This window comes from Mus musculus, chromosome 15 (genome assembly GCF_000001635.26).
Source record: "Mus musculus strain C57BL/6J chromosome 15, GRCm38.p6 C57BL/6J".
Classification (NCBI taxonomy): domain Eukaryota; kingdom Metazoa; phylum Chordata; class Mammalia; order Rodentia; family Muridae; genus Mus; species Mus musculus.
Genome location: NC_000081.6, coordinates 66,540,770 through 66,564,704, shown reverse-complemented (window position 1 = coordinate 66,564,704; position 23,935 = coordinate 66,540,770). Strand labels below are relative to the sequence as shown.

The 23,935-nt window shown below is 40.0% G+C and overlaps 1 protein-coding gene across 2 annotated transcripts in view; it reads left to right on the top strand.

Annotated features, from left to right (window-relative positions):
* Positions 1-3,468: 3,468 nt before the first annotated feature.
* Positions 3,469-23,935, top strand: part of Tmem71 (transmembrane protein 71) — a 35,025-nt gene continuing 14,558 nt past the window's right edge. Inside the window, exons 1-6 of one of the 2 annotated variants that reach the window (XM_017316534.1) lie at positions 3,469-3,975; positions 5,343-5,425; positions 6,900-6,960; positions 9,462-9,674; positions 12,604-12,752; positions 22,947-23,132. In XM_017316534.1, coding sequence (XP_017172023.1) covers positions 5,386-5,425; positions 6,900-6,960; positions 9,462-9,674; positions 12,604-12,752; positions 22,947-23,132 — 649 coding nt within the window. In that variant the 5' untranslated portion in view covers positions 3,469-3,975; positions 5,343-5,385. The remainder of the gene's footprint in view (positions 3,976-5,342; positions 5,426-6,899; positions 6,961-9,461; positions 9,675-12,603; positions 12,753-22,946; positions 23,133-23,935) is intronic. The other variant, NM_172514.3, reaches the window with a different exon arrangement.

Below are 23,935 nucleotides of genomic sequence, written 5' to 3'. Positions count from 1 at the left end.
AGAGCTGGAGCCATGAGTTCCACTCTGTGTTTTCTTTGGTTGATGGTTTAGTGCCAGGGAGATCTAGGGGTTACTGGTTAGTTCATATTGTTGTTCCTCCTATGGGATTGCAAACCCCTTCAGCTCCTTGGGTAGTTTCTCTAGCTCTTTCATTGGGGACCCTGTGCTCCATCAAATGGATGGCTGTGAGCATTCACTTCTGTATTTGTCAGGCACCGGCAGAGCCTCTCAGGAGACAGCTATATCAGGCTCCTGTCAGCAAGCTCTTGTTGGCATCCATAGTAGTGTCTGGTTTTTGTGGTTGTATATGGGATGGACCCACAGGTGGGGCAGTCTCCAGATGGTCATTCATCCTGTCTCTGCTTCACACTGTCTCTGCAACTCCTTACATGGGTATTTTGTTCCCCCTTCTAAGAAGGACCGAAAGTATCCACACTTTGGCCTTCCTTCTTCTTGAGTTTCATGTGTTTTGTGAATTGTATCTTGGATATTCTGAGCTTCTGGGCTAATATCCACTTATCAGTGAGTACATATCTTGTGTGTTCTTTTGTGATTGGGTTACCTCATTCAAGATGATATCCTCTAGATCCATCCATTTGTCTAAGAATGTCACTGTGTGCCCTTAATATGCATAAAATAAAAATTTTAAATGCCTTTTTTATTTTTTAAATCAAGAAGGTATTCCATCATGAGGCTGAATCTTGAGCCTTGATACTAAAGAAATGACAGCCTAGTGCTTGGGCTTTAGCTATACATAGAGTACTTGTCTTCTGTGTGTAAATTCTTAAGTTTAATACCTAGTAACATAAAAGTAAAATACAATAATGGTCCAAAGCACATTGGACTATAGCCAGTGTACAGCCAACACAGGACAGGGCATTTTAGTCCAGTTGAAGCAGAGAAGAAGAACAACTAGGAATGATGTGGGGTATACAGTTGTAAAGCAGGGATTAAACCTCATGCAAATATACATGCTGGTTAGAGTCAGGTTTGGTGTTCTAATCAATGGCACAGAATGGGAGCTCAAAGGAGAGTCAGTCATGTTCCAAAGACAGCTGTGGAAGAGAGCAGAGCAAGGTGAGCTGAGAGCATAAGAACAACTAGAATCAGATTGGTCAGTTACAGCCATGCTGACCTGTTCCCACCTGAGAGTCCAAACCCTTATTACCTAAGATGCTTTGAAGAGAATCTAATGGTTTTCTTTGCAGCCATACTTGCTTCTAGACTAGGCTTTGTGAAGCTAGTGAAGAGGACTCAGTAGGGACTGGAGTCTTGAGTTTAGTCCACAGGGAGATCCAAATATCCTATGCAGGTTGCATGAATGAGATAAAAACAGAGTCTGACTTGCCTGGATTGTCATAGTTGTTGTGACACATACCCTGACCAAAAAAAAAAAAAAAAAAAAAGCAACCTAGGGGAGGAAAGAGTTAGCATGGATTGCAATTCCAGGCTGCAGTGTATCACGATGGGGAAGTCAAGGCAGAAACAGAAGCAGCTATGTAAGGCTGTCACATCACATTGACAGTTAAAAGCAAAGACAAAATATACACAACCTTGCTTGCTTGCTCTCAGTTAGCTCTTTCTACTCTTATATGGCCCAGGAAATGATGCTGCTAACAATAGGTTGGATCTTCGTACATGAACTAACCATCATGATTCACCCTGACCCCCAGATATGTCTACAGACCAACCAGGTCTAGGAAATTTTTCAGTTAAGACTTCTGTCTCAGTTGACTCTTGGTTGTGCCAAGCTGAGAGTCCAACTAGGCAAGCACATGGACCTTCACATAACCAGACAAGGCTCATGCTCCATTAACACATTTCACATTCTGCACAGGTTGCTGGGTAGAAAATGAAGTGGAAAGAGTTCTGGAAAAAAGCTCAGCTTAGCCATGGTGACCAATTACAAAGTCACCACCTGAGGAAATAAAAGCATATCACTATAAACAACTAAGTTTTGGATACTTATTTTACTGTGGAGTAATTTCTGTATTAGAATGACATCCCTGCCACTCTTTCCAGATTATTAGCTTTCCCAGACTCTGACCAGAAGAACAATGTCAGGCCCTGATATAATTCTGTAGTGTGTGTGGCAAAAAGCCCAGACTGAGGTAGCTGGTAGTCATGCAACTCATACATTTTTAATTTCCTAGTATGTACTAAACCTCATACTACACCATGATATATAACAAGAAAAGAATAGATAGACCTTAGGCTCTGAAGTAAAGCAGGAGATGGAACATAGAAAGTCTCTTGGTTCCTTAACTGTAGCTATGACGCACACTCCAAATAAAAATTGTAGAGAGCTGTGGCCTTCATAACTTGATCTAGGAGAGGTCATGTAGAAGGAGTTGCTTAGGAACAAGATGTAGAAACAACGGTAGTATGTTTAAAGACTCCAAGGTGAAAGCAAACCTGAACAAGATGAAAGGCTGAAGATCAACATGGTCAAACTTTAGAAGATAGAATGTGTGCAGTATGAGGCTAAAACTTGCCTCATAGGCTGCAGGGGTGATTTTGAACTTATTATGAGAGAGGAGCAAAGATGAAGGTTTTAATTTAAGGAATGACATAATCAAATTTACATAGTGAGATATGTATGTGCATAATGTGTTGGATAGAGGCCAAGTAGACAGTTGGAATGTTAGCATAAAATACAGTCAGAATGAGGTAGTAAGTGGAGTCCCAGGGAGAGACAATGGAGGTGGAAAGAATGTGGGATTCTGCGTAGGAAATAATACTGATATCTCCTAACATCAAAAATAATCTCGGTAGCAATCCCCAAGAATTAATAACACAAACTCTCCACCATCCTGATCAAGCTCTCCAAAGAGAAGTCAATTCACAAAATCCAATAAGGAATACATCTTGCACATTCCCTCAGGTACCCAGCTATTTCTTTCTTCTTTCTTCTCATTTGATTCTGCAGGCCAACCTTGGGGCTATAGATTATTACATTTAAATTTGAGAAAATTGCAGCTCAAAGATGCTAAGCCACAAGTCTGAGGTCCCAAAGCTATCGTGAAAGACCATTTTAATCTTAGCCTGTCTATGCCAGTGCCTGGAAAATGAAGAAGTGGATGCTCACAGTCATCTATTGGATGGAACAGAGGGCCCCTAAAGAAGGAGCTAGAGAAAATACCCAATGAGCTAAAGGGGTCAGTAACCCTACAGGAGGATCAGCAATATGAACTAACCAGTAACCCCGCCCTCCCCCCAGAACTGTGTCTCTAGTTGCATATGTATCAGAGGATAGCCTCATAAAAATCACATTATTATAGATAATATATAGCTTTTATAGCATCCTGAACTTGATAGCGTTGATGCTATCTTTGATATATTTAGGTTAATTGGACCAAGAGCATAATAACTGTATGCTACTCATAACTGAATATAGCCAGAAAATGTCAAACAGGAAACATGGCTTAAATTTTCTCATGTTAATATAGTTTGAGGTGACACAGAAGCTCTGAGAAGCATCCCTCAATGATCACAATGTATGGAGTTGACCTGACTCTGGGTTGCCTGTTCCCTTCTGATGGTCAAGAAGATCTGCTGTATTTACTCTGTGAACACCACTGATGCGATCGTGACAGGAAGTATGACCTCATTCTGCTGCCCTGCCTCTAGTTCGGAAAGGCTGATATTGAAAGTAAACAAGGCCCGTGAGACTAACTCCCAAGAATGACAAGCTATTCTATTCTTGGAAGCAGCTGAAAGATCCAGAGGCCCCTGACCACCAAATTGCCCTGTGAAAGTGGCAGAGACATGGTCATCTCCAACCAGAAGGGAAGACGGGGTGCTCTGTGGGAAGTCACTTCTGCACCTGTTGACATTCTGATGGGATTTTTCAGTTGAAGAACGGCTCGGTCCAGCTTTCTGCACTACCAACCACTGGGAAGCTTCGTATTTCAGTAACCCTCCTGTCATTTATCAGTCGGAAGAAGAGCCCGGGGACTCCCTGTGGAGGAATATGTATGAGCAAGTTATATTTCAGAACAGATGCATTGCTTTGATGAGCTGGTAGACAGAGTCTGTTTCTTGAAAAGTTCTTGAGCTGTGAATGCAAGTTGTTTTCACAGTTACTAATTCTTGACTAGCGGGCATTATGCTCACTGTACATGGCTCCTCGCTTTTGTAAGATCAAACAGCGAGACCTTGCTTTCTGCTGCACAATGCCTTGCCTTAAAACTAAGCTTACTGCCTGAGGAAAACTAACATATAGTCATTTGGACTGGACAAAGTCTTATTGTATTACTCAATGCTGAAATCACAAGGAACATGCTAGTATGTTCACTTGTATGGATATTATCTTTTTCAAACCAGTGATTTTCTTTTTTAAAAATGTGTGTCTTTATTTAGAAATCTTCCAAAGAATGCTAGAAAGTTCTGTATTATTTAAGACAATCTTATAAGCTGGAGTATATGATTCCTTGAAAGGTTCACTATACATTATTAAATAATCTAGTTTGAGCCTTAGAGTTGATGTGACTGATTTAATGTATTATGTTATAGCAATCAATTATTAGTTGACATGTTTATCAAAAACAGGGACAGAACTACTAGATCATAAAAGGCTCTCATGTCACCTTATAAAACTACTAGGGTCGTATTATACATATATACTTATATACATACAAACATATGTATATGTATACACTTATATAATTTATGTAATTCAGTAGCTACATGGAGATAGAACTATGTGATAAGAGGTAACTGATCAATATTTGCACAAATTGCACACTTTGAAGCATGCTTACTTTGAAATTGAAAAGTAAATTCTAAGCTTTCAGGAATGTGACTTTGTAATCTGGGTTGTGGTGGTCTATTTGTAGCTCAGTATAGCTTATGCTGTTTAGGAATGTTCAGACTGATAGCCACCACAAAAGCCTTGACCTTCTCCATGGCCACTTGTCAATGGCAACAATCTCCAAGCACTTACTGCAACTCAATAATGAAACTAGTTCTGCTGGCTGCTTTAAATACACATTTGTTTCAAGGACACTAGAACCAGCCTCTTTTTCAGATTTCTTAATTAAGTAACAAAAACCTATTTAATCTGGATGACAAATAAACCTTTGTAAGTATTGCTTTTCTCTCACAATGGTGTTGTTATTTACAGAATATTCAGACTTAAGGAATGAGACAATGAAAAATAGAATTTAAAGTAGGCAGCCCCACACTGAAGTCCCACAATCTGGTCTGCTTCTCCAATCCTACATCTCTGTACTATTTCAGCAAACAAATCTGACTAGTGCAATTAGTAGACGCCATCTGTTTGGCATCATTTGTCTATTTTTAATATATAGTCCATCTTTTTTTTTTAACGTCTTTTGCAGAAAAAAAAAAATCTGTGAAGTTTGAACAAGCGGCCTTCTCAAGATGTACCGAGACTCTCCACTGATGTCGACACCAGTAGCAAGTAAATGTGAAACTGCTCTGTGCAATTATCTTTGAACGATTAGAGTCCTCTTAGCAATTTCCTTGCTTTGATTTTGCTGATACTCAGACCATTAGCCATCTGTCAGTAGCTTGTGTTTTTTAAATGCCAGTGTGTGCGCTTTGGCAATGATTTCGACTTCATTTCTTTCCTTGAAAGAAATGTGGCATTTTTTTTTCTTTTAGGATTAAAAAAAAATCACTATTTTTTTAGATGCCTATGCATAAATGTGAAAGGAGGCCATTTATTGGCTACTATTAAGATGCAAAACTGTCTACAAAAATGCTGAAAGATTGATCACAACTTTCAGAAAATAAGGGCGTTGTTCAAACGGTAGTGGTTTCTTCCTTCCTCTTATTTTTCTCTCCCAACCCTCTTTGTAACCCTCTCTCACACACCCAGTTGTTCTTCTTTTTTTTTCTTTTTCTTTTTAACTAATAAAATAACAGCCTGAGCTGAAAGTCTAAATTACCTTATTTGTTTTCAGTAGTAATTGTCAGCACAGAAATCAAGTTTCTCTGAGCCAGGCTGTTAGAAGTCCTGATACTGCCGTTGCCTTTTATAAAATTGTGTGATAGAGTTTACACTACGAATCCCCTTCGATCTTCCTCCAAGTGAAGCCCATTGTCATGCCTATGGATTGGATCTTCTTTAATGAAGTCTTTACAGGCTTCATAGTTTTAAAAGCCATCTATTTAAAATCAATAAAAATCAACCCTCAGGCTGGGGAGAGGCACTGTCATGTAAAATGTTCACCATGCAAGCATGAGAGTCTGAATTCAGATTTACACATCCCATATAAAGGACTGGGTATGATGTCATGAGCCTGTAATCCTGATACTGGACAGACATCCTAGGAGAATTGATGGGATCCAGGTTCAGTGAGAGACCTTGTCTCAAACAAGCTGGAGAACCATAAAGGAAGACACACAAATGTGCACACACACTTGCACACACAAAATCTACACTTCATACTCACCCCCCACAATGCCTTCTGTTTGCTATAATAGCGACATCTTAGAAAGCATTAACCAATCACAAAACTCCTTGGCAGTGACTGGATTCTCTCACATTATAGAGTTAGCTACAATACCCACCACACTGAGCGACTGGTCTTGATTTTTCTTTTTGAACTTCGCACAAGATGCTTTCTCTCTTCCACTCATAAGCTCCGTGTGGTGGCCATGATTTATCACCCTGCACTAAAGAAAGCTGTCAATGACTGTGGAGTGTGAGAGCGACAGAAGATAGATATTCCAAGATTACTTTATGCTTCCCATAGAGGATGGGTGACATGTCGACGGAGTCTCTGAAACTAGCTGTTCACACCATTCTACCACATTGCTACCCTCTTGCTGAGGGTGGAACATAAGCTGCCCACGTGTCAACCTTGCAGCTAATTAGGGTCATACATATTGGTGAGATATTGAAAATTCTCTCTCGTTTCCTTATGCAGATGACTCCAGGTCAGACGAAGGACCTTCTGGAAAGCTGTCTCCGACATGCCTTTTCCCAAGGTATGTTGGAGACTTTTCTCTGTCAAACTCCCTTCCTGCCCATCTTACTTTGTCTTCCTTTAGAAGCACTATTGTACATAGCATATATAGGCTTGCCATGGCTATTTATTTTCACTCCCCTGCATTAACTACTGAAAACTTGTCTGCTCTAAGAATGGGATATTCTTTTTTTCTTTTTAGTGTGAGTACATAGCAGATGTCTATTGAATGGCAAACTCCATCAGATACATAGTTTTGATTGGCTTGGTTGATTTTCTTATTTGATATCTTTGTTGCTGGTTGATTTTCTTATTTGATATCTTTGTTGCTTTCTAATGCTGTGGCAAAACACCATTACCAAGGCAACTTACAGAAGAAATCATTTATGGACGCTTACAATTCTAGAGTACTGCTATAGTAGAGGCATCTTACACATGACCATCATGGAGGGAAGCATGCCAACAAGCAGGCAGGCATAGTACTTGAGAGCTTATATATAATCCAGAGCACAAGGCAGATAAAAAAAGAACTTACTGGGACAGATGTGGACTTATTAAATCTTGAAACCCTTATTGGCAGGGTTGACATGCTTCTGCCAATAAGGCCATACCTCCCAATTCTTCCCAGTTTCACCAACTGGGGACCAAGAATTTAAATATATGTGTCTATGGGGGTCATTCTCATTCAAGACACCACATCATGGCTTCCTATCTCATTTCACAACAGTGACAGTACTCACCAGTACACAAGCTGGTCAAGTTTCATGTTCTGCTCACAGTGGTCAATCCCACTATCTTGTTCAATCCTTCAATGAGATCCCTTTTTTTTTCCCTTCCTGTGATTTTTCTAATTGAGCTTCTGTCTACCCCTAATTCCTTCTATAGTCATTAGCTGAGGCTTCCCCCACCATTTTCTGAAATGAACTTACAAGATAAAGGGATCTAGTACTGATATTAGAACCTGTCCTTCCTGTAGGTGTCAGGCCTTCTGACACTACCACTTAAGTCAGTCAAGAATATGTAAGCAGAAACATGAATTTGTGTTGGATCAGCTTAACTAGGGTTGCATCCTAGCTCCCCGGAATACTAGCTATGTAACATAGCTAAGTAACTTGTCCTTCTGAATCTTCATCTTTTTTTTGGGGGGGGAGTACATAAGGAGAATCATATCATAAATCTCCTTACCTTTTAGAGAGATTTTCTGCAAAGGACAGAAAAAAACATCCTTGGGGCTTGATCTATGGTACAAATTTAATAAGTAGTATCTATTAGTATCTTATTAATAACAAGCACATATTCCAATTGTTCATATGTTTTTAAATTATAAAAAGCCATAAGGCCTGCAGGAAATATAGAAAGCGAGAATGAAACATGGTTTATAAACTATCAGCAAAATTTTTAAAGGATGTAAGGATGTTCTAGGGTTTGACTCTTTACCAATACCAGGAAGCAATACTCTTCCAGGACTTGGTTAATCATCACTCAAGACAAGAAAGGGCTGGTATTTGGACAGTTGAGTAAGTTGCTGGTTGTTTGTGTGGTTAGGTTTCTGAAATCCATTGAAAAGGGCCTATTGAAAGATAAACAGCTGCTGGAATTTCTCCAGTATAACTAAAGTGAGAGTCAAGAGCTAGAAGTAGTTTTGTTAATGGCTAAAAATATTTGATAGCACTGTAAATTCCCTCTCCCTCTCCCTCCCCCCTCTCTTTCTCTCACAAACCTATGGATGTTACAAGAATATTTTCAATTTATGTCCAGACAAGAAATGAGAGAGAAAATATTAAGGACATTTGAATGGAGACATTCCCTGAGTTAGGGAAACTGAGGTTGATAATAATTGTTAAAGACTGAAACTCAGAGAATAATTAGGAATACAGCTCCAGCGCTCTATCATTTCCTAGTTCTTGAGGAGGCAAATAGCATGAAGAGAAAAGCATAGGGTAGGACCCCCCCCCCAGAAAAAATAGAAATGTGTAAAAGAGCTAATGGTTCAATGTCACCTTCTGCCATAGAGATGAGTTCCGTGAATGGGGAAAGAACAGGAAAGAAAAGATTTGGGTAAGATATGGAAGCTGCCATCAGGCAGCTGAATGCTTCCCAAATGCAAGACTGAAAAGAAAGGAAATGATAATTTCTCTATTACAGTGGCAAGGGCAGTGATGTGACACACTGTATTGAATAAAGGGAACAATGAATTTCAACATCCCAGAAAGGAAGTTTAGTGATATTTCCATTTTTTTAAAAAATGGACTAATATCAAGAGTATAGGTCTATCCTCAGGGGAAGAGGCTCATTTTCCAGAACGTTGTCACCAAAGTTCTAAGTAGAAAACAACTGAATGCTGTGTGGTTCAGCGCCTAAGCCCTGGCAGTTAAGAGCACCACTGATAAGGGCTGTGGAAGTAGTTGGCACCATGAATGTGAAGAATGGAATTTCTTTCACAGTGACTACATGGTCATATGGGTCTTGTATGATTGTCCATACATGATGGAGACTTAAAGGACTTTCCTTTTTTCTCTTTAGCTTTACTTGTGACTTCCTGGATGGAGACAGTTCTTTTGAATGCTGCTCCATAGACCCCCTGACAGGCTCCCACTATATCTGCCGCAGAAGCCCCCGACTCCTCACCAATGGCTACTACATTTGGACTGAGGACAGTTTCTTCTGTGACCCAGATGGCCACATCACACTGAACCCCTCCCAAACCAGTGTGATGTACAAGGAGAACTTAGTTAGGTAAGTAGAGGACATTGTGTAAGACATCTCAAGACCATTCTGCCCACCGTTCATTCATCTGCACAGGCACAAGCAGCTCACTGCTGCTCAAGAGTATGGTAATAAAAGGGGGATGGAAATCAGATAAAATCAACGTAAAAGCAAATCAAAGTAAAACGAAGTGATACAGATGATGGGGTGGAAATTGGTGTCAAGAACAGTAGAGGGAAAGAGAAAGATGCCAGTTTCGAGTAGAGAGCAGAAAATAGAAACTTCTTAGAAATGGTGATAGTAAATTGTAAAAGACATAGCATGTCTGCTAAAATGAAGTAGGAATGGAATTTCATGGAGAAAGGTAAAGGCAAAGGACTTTGAGAAACTCTGATACAATTGGGAGAATGCAAGTAGCTGGTGGGAAACAGCTTGAGAAAGGGACTTTCTGCAGGAAAGAGGGTTAAAATTATGCTAATTGGTAGTAATGGATACCTAGAGCTTAGGATCTGTGAAAAGGCTCAGGAGGTCAAATGCCTTGTGTTCAAGCATGAGGACATGAACTCAGATCCCAAGCCTCCACACAAAAGTCAGTCACAGCATTGTGTCCCAGTGCTGGAGAGGCAGAGGGGGCAGAGGCATGTGCAGTTCTGGAAGTCATTGGCCAACCAGTTTAGTTAAACCAGAAAGGCCCAGGTTCAGTAGCGGATTTGTCTTGAATAATAACGTGAAAATGATAAAGATATTCAAGGTTGACCTTTGGCTTACACACACACACACACACACACACACACACACACACACACACAGAGAGAGAGAGAAATTAAATAAATGAAACCAAAGGCTTTCTCTAACATACCTTTACACCGGGGAAATGCCAGTTCAAAACATACCTTCTAAGAGTGATTCCAGATGCCCCTCAGCATTTCTCACTAACACAATGTGTTCATAACAGGACTTGGTACATTCCAGACAGGTGCCCAAGAGATGACCTTATCATGAACTTTCAATATTTACCTGCCCTTGTTCCCACCTCTCCAAGCCTTCTTCTGTGACTAAGAGTCTTTGATAATAAAAGCCATCAGCCCCTTCTCTAAGACATACTACCATGGTGTGTTTTACACTAACACTAAGCTCCATGCCGCCCAAAGAAACATGCAGGGTTCTTTATTATCTGCCCCTTTGTATCCCTCTAGCTTGATTTTCTACCATGACCCAAGATGAAACATACTTATTTTGCAACAGTCATTGCATACAGTTTATGCCTCACTCCAGAGCTTCACCAATTTTCAGTCAGCTTGCCCTTCCATTTCTCTGAGGCCCTTTCTAAGCAATTCTTCTGAACCCACGTCTCATACAAAACATAATGGCCAGGACCAGTGCCTGTGGATTCAGATTGGTTAGATTTGCTTCCAGTCCATGTTGTTTTCCAGTTTCATGGCCTTAGGACATAATATAACCTCTCTGGGTCTCCTTTCTCAATCACAAAAATGGGATAATAATAGTACCTACCTCATAGGGCTGTTCTGGGAATCCCATAGGTTTATCTATGCAGAAAAGACTACCTGTCACAGAGTGAGCTGCATGTGGGAGTCTCCAGTATTTTCAGGGCCTTGTCAATTTCCAAGAACATAGACCATGGCCACCATCTACACATAGTTTAGTCTTTATCATTGACATAGATTCAAAGATCTTTTCATGTAATAAACAGAACTCTCATTTGAAAGGGATTAAAGATTATTTACTATGAAGCCAAATATGAAGGACCATGTCACAGAAACACAGACTTAGGTACCCGCATTTCATATTCCTGAGTCATGGTCACCCTTATTTGGCTCCAGAATATACTATTTATTCTTTCCCTTGGGGAGAAAGCTGTGGTTTTATAGCAACAATTATTCTTCCCAAACTTTGGACCCCTAGATGGATCTTTTCCCAGAGCTGTCACCTGAATCAGAGCTAGTATTGAGTATGGGTCGTTTGTGCCCAGTGGTCCAGAGCTGCCTCTTCGGGTGGATGTTTGGGAGTCATTTCTGGTGTTCAGATCTCCCTTGGTTTGGATAATGGTTCATTTGTTTATCCTGAGTTTTCCAAGATCCCTTCAGTTGTATCCCTTTAGCTGTCAAAAAACAAAACAACAAACCAAAACAAAACAAAAAAAAACAAAAAACCAACAAACAAAAAAAACAAAACCCAACAACATAACTCTCATCTCAAAGGGGATAAGAAATCATTTATTCTAGAAAACGATGAGGTAACCATGGACCAGGAACACAAATTTAGGTTTCCTCAAATTACATCTTGCAACGTGCTAAAAGTTTCATGAAGTTTGTATAGTAATAGAAAGAAAAGAAAAGAAAAGAAGAGAAAGGAAAAGAAAAGAAAAGATAAAATGGCCTAGTTTCTGTTGCTGTGATGAAACACTATGACCAAAAGCAACTGGGAGAGGAAAGAGTTTATTTTACTCACATTTCCATATAACAATTCATTATCACATATAGTAAGTGCAGGAATGTGGAAGCAGGAGCTAATGGGGAAGTCATGAATGGGTTCTACTAACTGGCTTAGCCCTCCTGGTTTTCTCAGCTTGCTTTCTTATACAATTCAGGACCACAAGCCCAGTTATGGAATCACCCACAATGGCTTGGCCCTCCCATATCTATCACTAACCAAAAAAAAAAAAAAAAACTACAGGTTTGTTTATAGCCCAGTCTTATGACCATTTTCTCAATTGACTTTCCTTCCTCTTTGATGACTCTAGCTTATGTCAACTTGACACTATTCAGATCAATAAATAAACATAGTTTTCAAATACATTGGTGGGGAAAAAATCACAATTATTTGAATATACAAATTTGGGTTGTTCCTACTGTGTGTGTCAAGTCATTACCACAGGATTGTTTCCAACCCAAAGTGACTGTTACTTGTTGTTCATCATGCTGGTTTCATTTCTACCCAGAATATTTAGAAAGAAAAAGAGAACTCACCGTTCTCTTTCTTCTCTCTTGGACCCCCGAGCCTCTAAGTCTTGGCTGCATGGAAGTATCTTTGGAGAAGTTGACTCACTCCCAAGTGAGGATCTCTGGCTGGATGGAATCAGGAGCCTTGGTAGGTACCACTTTGATGAGAGTGATGATCTTTGTTTCTTCATTCCATGATGAGATTTCTGAATATGATGCTATGTCTGAATGGCAGTCATATAGTCCTGACCCAAGACACAGATTGGAGATGGCTAATATTTTAATGGAGAGGGTGAAGCCAGAGATTAAAATTTCATTCATATTTCTGTACTTGCTGTGACTAAAATACAAAAGTCTTTATGTCACGCAAAAAAAAATGAGAGTTTAAATATTTGCATAAGACTCCCCATAATACTCGGAAAATATTGGCCCATTTTCCAGTAGGCTTTTGATGTATGAAATAGAAGTGGGGAAGTAATAATGGAGGCAAACTTAGAAGACATGTATTGGAAACTGTGTTCTGGAATCAGGATTCAAGTCTCAGTTTGAGCATACTGGGATAGTAACTTCATTAAGTCTCAACTGCCTTAGTTTAAAAACAAGGTATAGGCACACATACATATAGAAATGACATAGCTAAGATAGATATGTGCTTATGTACTCCTCTATTCAAATATATGTATATAAATGCAGTTATAGAAACTCCAAGCCAAGTCTCTTGCTATTCATTCAGCAAATCCTTGACTACATGCTGTATGGAAACAACTGGACTAAGCACTTGTCCTAAGCTGCATAAGACACAGCCCTAATAGGAAATTCCTTTCTCTGAAAGGGAGGGAAATATGCTTCCAGCTACAGTATAATGCCTTAAGTGCTATAGCATGGTTAGGAATATGGAGAAAATGGAGGAGAGGAAGCTAATATATAAGCCAGAAAGGTAGTATGAGCTTACCCTAGATAAGGTCTGAAGGATTTCAGGTGTAATAGCATCCAAGAGGGTCTTAAGAAATGAGTGACTTATTAGGCAGATGGGAACGTAAATGACATTTCTACCTTTTCTACGCTGCCTTCCGATTACTAGGGTCCTAGATTTTCCGAGATTGTATATAGCTAGTCATTCCTTCCTATCACATATACATTTGTTTGGCTTTTTTATTGCTTCTTAGTCAAAACTGGCTTAAATTTTTAGCAACCAGTACAAAATGAGGATAGAGAGTCCAGAACAACAACAACAAAAAAAAGTTAAATGTGACAACAGAGACCTAAACTCAAAATGAGCCCCATCTGAGCATAGTTCCCTGTGCAATTGTTCTTGTCTCAATCCCATGTCTCTGTTCCTGCCTTTAATTTCACCTTCTTTCCTGTCCCTTATATGCATTTGATTCTGACAACTCTGATACATCTTTTTTTGTGAGAGTGGGCCATTCCAATGAGTGGTCTCAGGTTGAGAACTCTACAAGAAATCACTCCTTTAATTAAAAAAATATGTATATATATGCATATATATGTGTATATACATATATAATGTGATATATAAGTGTATATATTTAATAAGGTTAAAACTGTTCACATTCTGAGTATAATGTTGAACAAAGTCAATAAAGCATCTTATTCCTATGGAGATTGCATTTCGTTGGTGGAAATAGGCAAAATATATTATTGATCATGTTAAAAACTGTGGCTTGCATAGATAAAATTAAGGAGACAGTGATGAGAAAAAATTTGTGCCATTTATCCAGGTTTTCCCATTGGTACCAATTTATAGTGCTTCAAAATATTAACAAAATCAGGAATTAACATTGGTATGATGTGAACATTCGTGTGTGTGTGTGTGTGTGTGTGTGTGTGTGTGTGTGTGTGTGTGTAAAGGTGGATATAACACTAGACTCATTTAAAAAAATAACATGTCAAATTAAGCATCCTTCTCATAATATGAACAAATGATTAATGAAACCAAGTGCATTCTAGTTCCTGCCAAAAACAAGGAATTCTAAGCAGGACACAGACACGAGACTGATATAGGGGTTGGACCAGAAACGACAGATGGTAGAGGGCTAAAGAACCTTCTGTGCCGTATTAAGGAGACAGAGTTTATCTAATGATTCACAGGCATTTTGAAGCATCTTAAGAAGGATAAGGACACATCAGATTTGGGTTTTCAATGTTAGTTTTCTAGTAGTACACAAGGGAAGATTACACAGAATAGCTGGTGTGAGCTCAGAAGCAAAGAAAAGCATCAAACCTTCCAAGAAAGTACAGTGCAAAGAGAAGGAGGATAATTTTGTTTTTGATGTAGAATTGACAGGTTTGTGAGAGATTGAATGAGGTTGTGAGGAAGTGGGAGAAGTTTAACAAATGGTTGTGTTTTGTTTGGTAAAATGTGTGAAAAATTTTGCCCATGCCAGCTCTGGTAGATAGGAAAGCAGCGTGCTGGAGCTGCCTCTTCCTACTTGAGTGTTCTTGGGCACATCAATGAACATTTCTCATCTGCCACTTCCTTCTTTGTTAATACAGGACAAAGGAAATAGGACATAGGGTTGCTGTGAAGATGAAATGCAGTAGTTCACTAAAGTATCAATGTTGAAGCAATGGGTTGATGTTCTACTCAACACGTTTACTCTACAAAGATTTATTTTTATTATTTCTATTATGTGTAGATGTACTTTCCAAGGCCAGAGGGCTATGGTCCCCTGGAGCTGGTATTAAAACACAGCACGGTTGTGAGCTGCCACGTGGGTGCTGGAAACCAAAGTGGAGTCAAATGCTTTCAACTGCTGAGCCATCTCTCCAGCCCCTAGTTTGCCAATGAACATGTTCAGTATTAAGCAGTCTTACATTTTTTTCCTTTATGCATTTACTTTCTCATTGTGACTATAAATAATTGAGACTAAGTTTTCTTTTCCTTTTTTTTTTTTTTTGATTAGGAATATTTTATTGGACTCAAAAACAGGTTGTTACATGTTAATGTTTGGGTGTCTTTGAGAGCACATTAGCCAAAATAGGCAACCCATTCAACAAACAAAACAATGTAACACCTCCATGGCTGAACTTGTTTCTTTCCTGTCGCATCTTTGAAGTTCACCCCATTTCCTTTCTTCCCATTCCATGCATCACTTCATTTCTTTTTTTATTAGATATTTTTTATTTACATTTCAAATGTTATCCCCTTTCCTAGTTTTCCCTCTGAAAATCCCCTATCCCCTCCCCCCACCCCTCCCCCTCATCACCAACCCACCCACTCACATTCCCAGTCCTAGCATTTCCCTATACTGGGGCATAGAACCTTCACAGGACCTAGGGCCTCTTCTCCCATTGATGATCAACTAGGCCATCCTCAGCTACATATGCAGCTAGAGACATGAGTCCCACCTTGTGTTTTCTTGATTGGTGATTTAGTTCCAAAGAGCTCTGGGGGGTACTGATTAGTTCATATTGATGTTCCTCCTACGAGGGCTTCAGACCCCTTCCGCTCTTTGGGTACTTTCTCTAGCTCCTTCATTGGGGATCTTGTGCTCTGTCCAATGGATGACTGTGTTTTCTTTTTGCAATAAAGGTCTTAAAAGAGGCAATTTGAAAAAAAAAATATAAGAGACGAAGAGAAGCCAATTTCCATAAGCTGGAAAGAAAATGAAAATGGTGTCTGGTAACTACAACTAGTGTCTTAGTTACTTTTCTTGTTCTGTGGCAAAATTCCAGACCAAAAACACACTTAGAGGAGGGAGGGCTTATTTGGGTCACAGTTTTACAGTATACAGTCCAGCACTGCAGGGAAAATCTGATGGCAGGAGAGTGGCACACCTGGTCACATTGTGTCTGAGTCTGGAAGCAGAGAGCAAATAGGAGGTTGAGCTGCGATATGAATCCCCAACGCCTGCTTGAATGAATGCTACTTCCTCCAGCAATGATCCACCCCCTAAGGACTCCAATGGTTTTTCCAAACCAATTGGAGACCAACCCATGGGCTCAGGGAAGACATTTCACACTTAAGCTACATCACTAGGGAACGGATTTTACAAAGACCATTTTCACATATTTGGAAATTGGTATCTGCCTTCCCTAGTTGGTTCTTCCAAATCTGCCCAAACAACTTGAAAGCAGTTGGACCACAGCCATGCTGCACACTTGTGAGGTGTCTTATTAAAATTCTCATGGTTGTCAAATATCTTCTAAATATAACAAATTAAACCACCCCTTCCAAAAAATCAGTAATTAGTCAACCTGGTTGCGTTCAAGAGTTGGGAAGCTCTCATTTCTGCTGTCAGCTGTAATCACGTCTCCTCAGACGTCTTGGTTTCCGGTTTTACCCAAGGCCTCTTGATTTATCAGCAATTTGTTTTTCTCTAGAAATATGGCCTAGTTAGAACACTCCAGAAGAATTCAAAATTAAATTGTTTTGCTATTTTCTCTCTGTGCCGTGGCTGTAATCAAACACTATTTCCCCTGATTTTCTCATGCTTCAGTTTTCAGACTAAAGGATATTTTGCCGACTGGGTTTGTCCTCATCTAACCCCTTCTCCAGCTGCAGGAGACACCTTTCCTCATTAGTTGCAATTCACTCTTTAGTTGTTGGCATTTTTTGCCTTTCCTGAGGGCCACCCCCTCCCCCGCTGCCAAACTGCAATTTGGAATGTGTTCCTGGAGCTGTGAGTCACCCTGAAAGAGAATAGAGAATTCTCCCAAGGATAATTGAGTGGAAGAGGATCTTCACTTAGCCCTTAATGCTTTCAAGAATAATACAACTAAAAATATTTGCTGAAATGTTTGGTGTGGTAAGAGCCATTCATTTATTGTTAAACTTATCAAAAGATGAAAATCAGTCATAGAAAAGCATGAGTAGGGAGAAAATTTGTCGTTTTAGAAACATGTGTCTCCTTGGTCATTTTGAGTACAAAGGATTTTTACAGTTTCTCTGTGGTTTAACGCCATCATTTAAAAGTTCTGTGTAAGATTTCCAGGATGCCAGACAAGAACCCTTTGTTCTATTTCATTCAATTTTCAGGGCTAATTCTCTAAGTTAGACCAGGTAGTCCTGGGAAACAGCACGGGGATATTTTTCCTTTTGTCACAGAAAATGCCTCATGTCCTGGGATCATGGAATATTCTTTTTGGAGTGTGTGATTAGCCAGAAATATTCTGGATCCTTTATCATGTCCATATTAATACGGTCATCTGGCTTTCTCTGTGTTCTTAACAGCTTTACCAAGGTATAATTGATACACATAAAAATGTACACATTTAATATGCATAACTTAATGAGTTAGATATATGCTGTTATTTGTCACCATAATTAGCATAAAGGACATACCAAACAGCTCCCCAAGGCACCTTATATCCTTCTGTGTGTTTCTGTGTAGGTGTAGGTGTGTTTTCAGAACATGCAACATAATCTAGCTTTAAAAAATCAAATATCATATTGTAAACTGCATGCACCAGACTGTGCCACACATACCCTTAAAACATACCCATTTATTGTAACGGAAATGCTATACTCTATTTTCCCCACCTCCTAACCGTGGAAGCGCTGGAAGCCACTACTGCATTTTCTGCTTCTGTAAGTTTATCTATTTAGATCCTTATCGAAGTAGACTGACTTATTTACCTTAGCAAACAGTCATGCAGGTCCTTCCATGTTGTTGCAAGCAGCAGGATCATCCTCCTTACTTAAGGCTGAGTACATCCCATTGCATACACTTGCCACATTTAATTTATGCATTCACCTGTGGACTCAACTTGAGTCTGTATTTTGACTAGTGTGAGCAGTGCTGCAGTGAGCATGCTCCAGGATAAGCTCTACTGTGCGGCCCTTACAGGTTACCGATCACTTTCCTTCTCTATGGCAACCAGCAATGATGCATCTTTAGACTTGTTTGGCAGGTGTCCAGAAGCTTGAGAGAATGGGAGAAAGGAATATGGACGTATGGCAGGGACTTCCCTATCCAAAAGCCTCAATCCATTGGCTCAGTATCTAAGCTATGCCACAGACAGAGTGGCACTACCAATTTAAATACCACATAATAAAACACTTGTTATAAAAGGACCCCAAGAGTCTATTGGTATTCCTTAATCACTCCTCCTCCTTCAATAAGGACTCACGAGCTTCCAGGGCTCATTGCTTAGAGTGCTTTCACCACAAGGATCGAGTAACATTCAATCTGGATATTCATTAATGACTTCCAACTCCTCATAGACTAATCTTAGATCTTGAGTGTGATAGGAAGCTTTGAACCTGGACTCAGTCCAGTCAGAATCATCATGTGGTACTTCCCCAGGCTCATTCTTCCACCCAGCCATGTAGAACTGGCTCATTGGGATATGGTCTCTCAGCCTTTGTCTCCCCTCCCCCCGCCCCGCCCCGCCCCGCCCCCTCTGGTCTTCACTCTCTGCTCCTGCTCCATTATCTCCCTACTGTCACCTGGTAGAGTTTGTACTCATCCTCCAGGTTTCTTGTCCAGCCCCGCCTCTTCTATGAAGTCTTACTGTGTTCTACAAGGCATACTCAGAAGTCTTTTTTCTAGACTTTCACTGTAATATGACTTGGCTCCTCTAGTTCCTTGAACAGAACAATCCATGCAAGGTATATAGTAAGTGAACTGATCAGATAAACAGGCCTTCTTCCTCTATGTCCATGAAGCACCTGTCTTTTCTACTTTTGCTGCAGTTCCTGGAATTCTTTGGCTTGAGGGCTTCCCTGGGGTGTCACTGAAGCCTGCCTTGCTTTAGTTCTTCCACCTACCTGGCATCTTTCCTCAGTCATCTTATGTGCTGGGCATCCCCTGACACCAGTGGAAACAGAGAAAGAAGCCTTTCTCGTTGTTAATTAGCATGGACCAACTTCACATTGTTCCACTTGAGGTACCCAATGCATGAAAACAATACCATTCCTGACTGCTTTTTCTTCTCCTCTGCTTTTTTAGTTCTTTTCTCTCTAAAACGACTTTAGGCTCATAGCTATTTCTCACCACACTTCAGTTGTGCCCTTTCCGGAAACCCTGTCACTATGTATGGTGAGCTTTATAAGAAGAAGGTGGCAAAAGATATATATTTCCCCACAGTGAATTCAGGGGATTTAGAGTATGTGATAAGTATTGAGCCTAGAAGAATCTAGGGAAAGATCAAAAAATTCTTTCATAGAGGGCAAATTCCCTAGATGTCCAATTCAAAGGGGAAATGGTCCTAACTTACTTTGTGTGAAATGATGGAATGGAGATAATCTTTTTTTTTCTCATTTTCAATATCACTTTTAAAAACATTTCTAATCAAATAATAATTTTCCCAAATGTCAGGTCAGATTGTTGAAGCTAAACTCCAAACAGTGACCACATGAATCTTCGGAGCATCTTTTACCTGGGATTCTCCATCTTTCATAGCCATATTTATTTTCCTTTCCTGTCTTAGTCAGGGTTTCTATTCCTGCACAAACATCATGACCAAGAAGCAAGTTGGGGAGGAAAGGGTTTATTCGGCTTACACTTCCATACTGCTGTTCATCACCAAGGAAGTCAGGACTGGAACTTAAGCAGGTCAGGAAGCAGGAGCTGATGCAGAGGCCTTGGAGGGATGTTCTTTACTGGCTTGCTCAGCCTGCTCTCTTATAGAACCCAAGACTACCAGGCCAGAGTTGGTCCCACCCACAAGGGGCCTTTTCCCCTTGATCACTAATTGAGGAAATACCTTACAGTTGGATCTCATGGAGGCATTTCCTCAACTGAAGCTTTCTCTGTGATAACTCCAGCTGTGTCAAGTTGACACAAAACTAGCCAGTACATTTCCCATGTGAAATGGTTTCTCTGTTAACTTTGTGATGCAGAGTTGTGAACATCTCTCTTGGGCATTCTCTGAAGGAAACCATGTAGTTTGCATTGAGTGATGTTGCACATAGCCTTTATACTGGCTCCTGGCAGCATCAAGGGTCAGTACTAATGTAATAAATATTGACTCTTTGGATTAGTACAAATTATAACTTTCTCTCTCTCTCTCTCTCTCTCTCTCTCTCTCTCTCTCTCTCTCTCTCTCTCTCTCTCTCTCTCTCTCTCCTTAGCTTTTCATGAGGGAATAGACTATTGCATCCCTGCAGGGACTTGCTTCTAATTTTCTGTTCTCTTTAAGAATAAAGGGGCTTTCTCCACGCCCTATAGAACCCTCTAAACTGAAGCCCTTTAATTATGACTTTTAAGTCCCACCTTTCCATCAGTCAACCACAGTTATTGTTTAGGGTTGTGAGTGGCCTCAGCTTGCTTGCTAGGAATGACCTTTTCTTTTGAGCTTAAGCATGCAGCTTTAAAAGAATGTGTGTTGGATATGTGCCAGCTTTTAAGTCAGTCCAGGAAATAACCTGCATTCCATGCAGGACTTCTGCCTGATCTGTGTGAATGTCTTTGTCTCCAAGCCAGTGTTTTCTGCATTGTTTCAAAGTCTCACCTAAGGACAAGGTAGGGAAACTAAGCTGAGTGTAGATATCATGCAGGCCATCCAAGGCAGAGACTTGAGAATTCCTCAGACACTCAAGCCATATGAATCAAATCAGTGGGTCTATTTAGTCAAGGTGTAACACTACTAATGTAATTGAAAGTCATTCTTACTTATTGCATTCACCCTTTCCAGCAAAGTTCTAGCCTGGGAAGTTTAGGGTCCTTTAACTTTAGATTCAGCTCAAAAGTCAACAAGCCAGAATTATCCCATAGTGACTTTATGTTGAAGACACCTGATGATTCTAGAAGTTGTCTTAGCATGTTTCAAACTTTGTGTTGCATGGATTTGAGATTTAACTTGGGTGTTATTTAGAGGCATTGGTAGGCTAATTCCAGGGTAAGTAAAATGTATTTGCAAATGAACCATTATAAGGGAATGCATTAGAAACTATTTGCACCAAGCATTCTGTTTGAATGATAAAACGAAACATGTACTTGCTATTCAAGATTTCATTCAGTGTTTCAAAGTGGTTTATAGAGAGTTTCTATAGTAACACCTATCATAACATATTTTGCTACTCTGCTCTTACCTGAATAAAATCCTCACAAAACAAATGGTGACACCTGTCTACTCTGCTATTGCTTCTCAACAGCAACATCTAATAGATGCCAAATGAGTGAATGGGCAAATTAGAAGTAGGAGTTATCTCTGCTATAAAGTCTAATGTTGTAAAGATGTAAGGCTCATATGCTTACACAGATCCTTCAAATAAATCTATTCATAACCTAACATCACTTGGAGGTTGAAGATGAGATAATCCATGCCCTTGCCTACATGATGTTATAGTATCATTTCATGATTTCTTCAAGGGCCACCTGGATTTTACTATATATCGAACTGTACATTGATTTATCCAGAAGAAATACCACATGAATATCTACATGGTGACATTCTTACTAAGAAACAGTATATCGTCTATAAATGAAGCCCCTACTCTTTTGATGGAAAGCCAATGCTTTCTGTGGTCTGTTCTCCATTTGTTGTAAAACTATATTTTCCCTGAATTCTGCTGAGCTACTTGGTCGTAACTATATTTGGGTTCCTTTACCAAACTCTCATTCTTCTCATCTTTGCTTATTTGTGTTCTGAAGATATGTTGTTTATACCTCAAAGGATGGGGACAGATTAAAACAACACAAGGCAGGCTCCTCTTACCCCCCTCCGCTAGTGCAGTAGGCAATGTTGCTTTTGTTCTGATTATTGGGAACCTTACACAGGGCAACTTTGTTGGTTAGTTTCTATTGTCAACTTGACACAACCTAGAGTTACTCAGGAGAGAGGATCTCAGTGAGGCATTATCTAGAGCAAGTGGGGCATGTCTATGTGCAATTATCTTGCTTGCTAATAGATATAGCCCACTATGCAACGCATCAGTGCTTTGTCTGGGGCCCCTGAACAGCATCAGCAGGAAAGAAGCTGACTGAGCAGAAGCAAGCCATCATGACTGGTGCACTTTTTCCTCTCTAATCTTGACTGGGAGTGTACTGTGTGACTAGCTGCTTGACTTATTGCCTTGGCTTACCCAAAATGATGGACTGTAACCTGGAATTTTAATCCAAATAAACAGTTCTTTTCTTCTGACAAATTGCTTTTGGTCAGAGTGTTTCATCATAGAAACAGAAATAAAAAGTACAACAGCATCATTGGATATATGTATATACACACAGAGGTATAGATAGATAGATAGATAGATAGATAGATAGATAGATAGATAGATAGAGAACGGCTGTCTCCCAAGACATGCCTATAGACACACACACACAGAGAGAGAGAGAGAGAGAGAGAGAGAGAGAGAGAGAGAGAGAAAGAGAGAGAGAGAGAGAGAGAGAGAGAGAGAGAGAGAGAGAATGATTAAATTCTTTTGCTTTTCCAGGAAGTGATCTAGACTGTTCTCTGAGTGATGGCTGGGAGTCTCAGAAGCCAGTCACAGACACTTCAGAATCCTCCTCTTCTGGCTACATCCTGCCTCAGTCTCTCAGAGAAAGCTCCCAAAGTTCCTCTCTTCAACTTCAGGTGAAAGCATCAGGGCACTTCGAAAAGAACAGTTTGGATCATTCAAGTGAGTCCTTTTAAATCTTTGCCACACCCAAACTATTCTTCCTTCTTGCCACGTAAGAATGATGTAGCCATGACTAATGTACGCTTAAGAACTGGTATCAACCTGCTTGAGGAAGGGAGGACCTGGGCTCCTGGTTGTGTCCAGAAGATACAGAGGCAAATGCCTTTGATTTTAGTCATGGAGTCCTCAGCAACCCTGGGTATACAGTGTTCTATTTTTTAAGAACCTTGGTGCCTGATAAGTATTAGGTTTTGATAAAGCTGAGGGGAAGGATGACAGGTCTCTATTATTTACTGTTTGATCATTAGCATGTGTTTGATATGCTCTAAAAGGAGAAAAAATGAAGAAAAACAAAACAAAACAAAGCAAACAAAAGAACAAAACCAAAATCAAACAAACACCAAACAAACCCAAAACAAAACAAAGCAATACAACAACAACAACAAAAGCCCACGTCTTTTAGTGCTATGACTCAGGAAGGCAGCTCTTGGTATTTCCTAGCATGAGGAGTGAAAGAAGCTCACCAGTGTGCTGATGACTCTCGCTTGTCAGCAGCAGATTAATGACATTTTCATGATGTCTCACATCCAGCAGAGGAGAGCTGAGCTCGCTCTGCTAAGCTTGCAGAGATTTCATGTTTCAGAGCCTCTCCTATAATCTACAGCACAAGGAGCCACCATAGGAAAAAAATGTACTAGGCTCTACACGCAGGTGACAAACTCTAAAATTTAACCTTGAACCTGGGCAGAGAGATTTTCCTAGTTTTCGCTTTGCAATGAAAACAGCCTAGAAGACTGTACACG